At 50.6% G+C, this 5,837-nt stretch overlaps 1 protein-coding gene across 1 annotated transcript; it reads left to right on the top strand.

Moving 5' to 3' along the window:
• Positions 1 to 232: 232 nt before the first annotated feature.
• FOXA1 (forkhead box A1) lies at positions 233 to 5,565 on the top strand. The gene is made up of 2 exons (XM_010983786.3): positions 233 to 564; positions 2,955 to 5,565. Exons 1-2 carry the CDS (start codon positions 493 to 495, stop codon positions 4,287 to 4,289), a joined length of 1,407 nt encoding a protein of 468 aa, XP_010982088.2. The 5' UTR covers positions 233 to 492; the 3' UTR covers positions 4,290 to 5,565.
• The last annotated feature ends 272 nt before the right edge of the window (positions 5,566 to 5,837 follow it).

Below are 5,837 nucleotides of genomic sequence, written 5' to 3'. Positions count from 1 at the left end.
CCGGGTTTGGGGGAGGGGGCTTCGTGGGAGGGGGCGCAGGGGGCGCGCGCGGCAGCGGCGGCGCGGCTGGGCGGGAGGCGCGGCGGCTGGGCTGGCGGGCGGCCGCTTCGCAGGTGCACCTCGGGCTTTGTAGGTGCGAGCGTCTTTGTGCGGCTGACAAATGGGGAGAGGACGAGGAGGTGGGCACTCGAGCGACGTAAGATCCACATCAGCTCAACTGCACTCATCTCGCAGAGGCCGCCCGCTCACTTCCCGCGGAGGCGCTCCCGGGCGCCGCGCTCCGCGGCCGCCGCCTGCCCCCGCCCGCCGCGCCGCCGTCGTGCACGCCGCGCCCCGCAGCGCCTGGCTTCCTCCTCGCTAGGGTGGCGTTGGGCCGGCGCGGGCGCTCGGGTGACTGCAGCTGCTCGGCTCCCCGCCCCCCGCCCCGCTCCGCGCGGCTGCCTGTCGCTTAGCACAGGGCTGGATGGTTGCATCGAGCAGGGTGGCTCCAGGATGTTAGGGACTGTGAAGATGGAAGGGCATGAGAGCAGCGACTGGAACAGCTACTACGCGGACACACAGGAGGTGAGAGACGGGCAGCAGGCGCGACGTTCTTGGAGCCCGTGCCGCGGGAGACCGGACGAGGCGGGCGCCCGGCAGAGCGGGCGGCTGGAGGACTGGGGGCGCCTCCTCCGTCCTTGCCACTGCTGCCTGCGCACAGAGTTTGGCCCCCGCCGGGCCTTGGCCGGCCGGGCCTGGGAGCCAGATTCGCAGCCCTGCCGGGGAGGCTGGATCCCGGTGCTCGGCGCTCAGAGCAGGCGAGAGGGTTTTAGGAAACTCTGGCTTTGAAAGCACCCGCTCTGGGAAGCACTTGCCTCTTCCCTGCCGAGAGCGGGAGCCAGAACCTGGCCCGGGGTGCTTCGGGTTGGCGGGCGGGCGCGCGCCGGTACGAGTTGAAGGCAGCTCTGAAAAAGCTAGAGTTCTCCCGCAGGGCGGCCTCTTCCTTCTGCAGTTGAATTTTCAGCTGTCTTCTGATGAAACCGCGCAGCCGCTAAGCTGAGCGTCTTCATAATGAAACAATTCTGAAATTTTGTAAAACTTCTTCAAAAGCCCTGTTTGGGGAGAAGTGTACTCATTCTTCTCTAGAACCGCTGGGTGGCGCTGGTGCGAGCTGACTTTTCCTCCAGCACTCGGGGCGGAGAACCTGTTTCTCTTCATTGTCCCCTTGGTGGCACGTTCATGTGGTTTATTTTACAATGTGCACAAAGGAATTGTGAGGAAAACCAGGTACAGGCAGGGTCACCACCTACTAATAGTATTTCTCTGGAAATAGCTGCCGATTACCCCCCAAAAGTTTACCATTATTGAAAACGCTTATTGAAACTGCCTTGGATAATCTTGGGAAGAGGAAAAGAAAAAAAAAAAGTAAAAAATACTTTAAGACGTGGACAGAAAAAAATATAAAATCAGGAAATATTTTCATAGTAATTAATTTATTTAGATTTGTGTATGTATATATTCACAAATTTACCTCGAGTTTATTTGCATACCATAGCAGACTGTGTACTACCTAGTTAAATCTGTTCACGTTTTATGTTTTCAAATAAAGTCATATTTTCTGGTGAAAATGAATGTAAGGATATCATTATTTTTATTAAATTACCAGAGAGGTAGTTTTTTTTTAATTTCTGTACTCTATAGTTGCAACATATCTAGTGCATTCTCCAATTGCTATTCATAAGAGTTTTCTCCTACTGATGATTTAGGAAGGAGCTCAGAATTCTTCCTTAGAATTAATTCAGATGCAGTCATCTCCACTCACTAGTCAACTAAATTCTCTATGGAGAGAGCTTCCTGGTTAAAGCTGAGAATTGGGAAGTAGAATAGCATTAAGAGAAAATAAGTGGACTTAGATTTTGGAATTTTAAAGTACTTTAAACTATATATAGTCTCAAAGGCAGGTTTTGAGATGATCAGTGGTAAAATGTCAGAATGTGAAAAATAGATGATTATTCCTAGAAATTGTGTCACCAAAATTTTCCAACGTTAGGGACCTGGAAATAGGTAATGAAATTAGTACAAGTTTATGAATGGCTGTAAAGTCATGTTGAAGTTAAATGTATGTAGTGCATTGATGTTATTATGTGCCTCTCCCTGCCCCATTTCCTGTTACAGATCTGTTTTTAATTTTTTCCCCAAAACTTACTTAACTTCTGAGTTTCTTTCCGTTTTAGTATTACAGTTACTACAAGTAGATGGGAAACACTACTTCTAAATATAATAACAAAAAGTCACCATTTGGCAAAATTTGCTAAGACAGTAAAGCTATTTGGTCATATGGCCATGGATGATTTGCTCTATCCGGGAGAGTTTAATTAACAGCCAACCCTCACAGCCAAGGCCGCTACGTGGTCAGCGGGGCCTGGCAGGTTTAGGCGAGATGGGTGCAGGGCTGGTGCTGTTGTCCTCCCCGGGGGGTGGGGGTGGGGTGGGGGACTGCACCGCCGTACCCAGTGCACCCTTAAGGTGGAGTGAATGAGCAAAGGATCAGAGATTAATTCCATTTTCGGAGTTTTAACTCCTTTTAACCAAAAGGCCTCTTTGCCGAGGCCGATCTGAGGTGGAAACTGGGATATCGCCTGGCGTGGATAGAGGAGGCGATGGAGGGGCACTAGAAGCCGCCGCCCCCCCCCCCCCCAGCCTGTCGCGTAAGGCGATTACACATCTTCCTGGGGACATATTTTCTGTGAGCTCTTGTCTTTAATGCCTGCGGAGCTAGGATTTACCCCCCGCGGTGCAAGACCTCTCTTTGCTCTTTCTGGGGAGGGCGCCTGACAGTTTGCCTCTGATGGGGGGTCCTATGCTTTGCAGAAATGCTCTCCTCTGGTTCTAAGGTTTGCCCTGGCCCATAGGCCGCTTGCGCCCGCAACTAACTCCGCCCTTCGGGGCCTCTTCACTCGCTGTCTCCGCTCCAGGCCTACTCCTCGGTCCCGGTCAGCAACATGAACTCGGGCCTGGGCACCATGAATTCCATGAACACCTACATGACCATGAACACCATGACCACGAGCGGCAACATGACGCCAGCTTCGTTCAATATGTCCTACGCAAACCCAGGCCTAGGCGCCGGCCTGAGCCCAGGGCCTGTGGCTGGCATGCCAGGCGGCTCTGCGGGCGCCATGAATAGCATGACGGCAGGCGTGACGGCCATGGGGACGACGCTGAGCCCAGGCGGGATGGGAGCCATGGGCGCGCAGCCTGCGGCCTCCATGAACGGCCTGGGTCCCTACGCAGCCGCCATGAACCCGTGTATGAGCCCCATGGCGTACGCGCCGTCCAACCTGGGCCGCAGCCGGGCTGGTGGCGGCGGCGACGCCAAAACTTTCAAGCGCAGCTACCCGCACGCCAAGCCGCCCTACTCGTACATCTCACTCATCACCATGGCCATCCAGCAGGCGCCCAGCAAGATGCTCACGCTGAGCGAGATCTACCAGTGGATCATGGACCTCTTCCCCTATTACCGGCAGAACCAGCAGCGCTGGCAGAACTCCATCCGCCACTCGCTCTCCTTCAACGACTGTTTCGTCAAAGTGGCGCGCTCCCCGGACAAGCCGGGCAAGGGCTCCTACTGGACGCTGCACCCGGACTCCGGCAACATGTTCGAGAACGGCTGTTACTTGCGCCGCCAGAAGCGCTTCAAGTGCGAGAAGCAGCCAGGGACCGGGGGTGGGAGCGGGAGCGGCGGCGGTGCCAAGGGCGGCTCTGAGAGCCGCAAGGACCCCTCTAGCGCTGCCAACCTCAGCGCCGACTCACCCCTTCATCGGGGTGTGCACGGTAAGGCCGGCCAGCTAGAGGGCGCGCCGGGCCCGGGGCCCTCCGCCAGCCCCCAGACTCTGGACCACAGCGGGGCGGCGGCGACAGGGGGCGCCTCGGAGTTGAAGACTCCAGCCTCCTCGGCTGCACCTCCGATCAGCTCCGGGCCTGGGGCGCTGGTATCAGTGCCTCCCTCCCACCCGGCTCATGGCCTGGCACCACACGAGTCCCAGTTGCACCTGAAAGGGGACCCTCACTACTCCTTCAACCACCCCTTCTCCATCAACAACCTCATGTCCTCCTCGGAGCAGCAACACAAGCTGGACTTCAAGGCATACGAGCAGGCGCTACAGTACTCGCCCTACGGCACCGCATTGCCCGCCAGCCTGCCACTCGGGAGCGCCTCGGTGGCCACCAGGAACCCCATTGAGCCCTCAGCCCTGGAGCCGGCCTACTACCAAGGTGTGTATTCCAGACCCGTTCTAAATACTTCTTAGCTCCCTGGGACTGCGGGTGTGTCTGGCATGGCCATTCTGGTAGCAGGAGAGAGAGGGAGAGAGAAGGAAAAAAATCAACAGCAAACAAAACCACACATACCAAGCTTAATAAAATCCCACCTATTTTTATTTCATTTTTTGGTGCACAATCTTTTCCCCAGTGCAAAAGACTGTTACTTTGTTATTGTTGTTCAAAACGCCTTGTGTATATCATTACAAAGCAAACCAACCCCAAACCAACAAAAAAATTTCCTGCAAAGTTTCATGATCCACAAGTGTGTATATATAAAATCCTCCAACTTCCTTGTCCCTCTCTCCTTCTTCCCTCTTTTCCCTGCAGACCTGTTCAAATCTGTGCAGGGTTTATTTAAAAAAGAAAGAAAGAAAGAAAGAAAGAAAGATGGTCAAGCTTGTAAAATATTTGTTTGTGCTTTTTTCCCCCTCCTCACCTGACTTCCCACCCCCCCCCACCACCACCCACACAGAAGTTTACAGGTCTATGGCAATACTCTTAACCATAAGAACTGAAAGGGTGAAGAAACAAGTAGACACTAGGGCTGTTAAAAGTGTTGAAGGACAATGCTGCTGTTTGCAGCAAAACAAAAACAGATTATAAACATCAGAGCCATTTGTTTTTCAGCTCACGTTTTGGATACATTCAGATAGCAGATGTCTTAAAATGATATACATATACATCATATATGAACTTATTTATGCACATGCTCAGATATGTAGACATTCTCCACATATTTACATAACATATAGAGGTAATAGGTAGGTGATATACATGCTCTTGAAAGAGTTGCCTGACCAAGAAGTTACAAAGACACCCACCCCCTCTCCACCTACATAGAGCCCTGGGAATCAATTCTTCAAGAATTGCCCTCCTCAATAACTGCTCCTTGCTTTGCAGAGCGCCATGGTCATGTCATTCTGAGGTCACATAACATGTATAAAATTAGCTTCTATGTATCTATACCGTTTAAAGGATATTTTTTTCCAGAAAAAGGGAATATTACATTGTTGGAGGAGAGAGTACTTATAGGGAAATGTGTTTCAAAATTTGGTCCAAGATTCCAAAATCCAATTGATTGTGGCCATTTTTAACTATTGCCATCGTGTGCTTGTTTCATTCAGTGTTAATGCACTTTTCACAGTTGGACATGGTGTTAGTATAGCCAGACGGGTTTCATTATTATTCCTCTTCGCTTTCTCAATGTTAATTTATTGCATGGTTTATTCTTGTTTTTCTTTACAGCTGAAATTGCTTTAAATGATGGTTAAAATTACAAATTAAAATGTTAATTTTTATTAATGTGATTGTAATTAAAATATTTTGATTTAAAGAATGAAAATGATAAATTTTAAACTGTGGGATATGTTCTTGATCATTTGCAGTTAAGGACTTTAAATAAATCAAATGCTAACAAAAAAGGATTTTTGTTATTTTCCTTAATTAAATCCAAAATAGAAATTCTGAATATGATGTTTATCAAAATCTGGCATTGAATTAAGTAACAAAAAGGAAAACAATCTTAAAAAGTTGTT

The sequence above is a fragment of the Camelus dromedarius genome, chromosome 5 (assembly GCF_036321535.1).
Source record: "Camelus dromedarius isolate mCamDro1 chromosome 5, mCamDro1.pat, whole genome shotgun sequence".
In the NCBI taxonomy this organism is placed as follows: domain Eukaryota; kingdom Metazoa; phylum Chordata; class Mammalia; order Artiodactyla; family Camelidae; genus Camelus; species Camelus dromedarius.
This window is presented reverse-complemented; position numbering and strand designations above follow the sequence as displayed.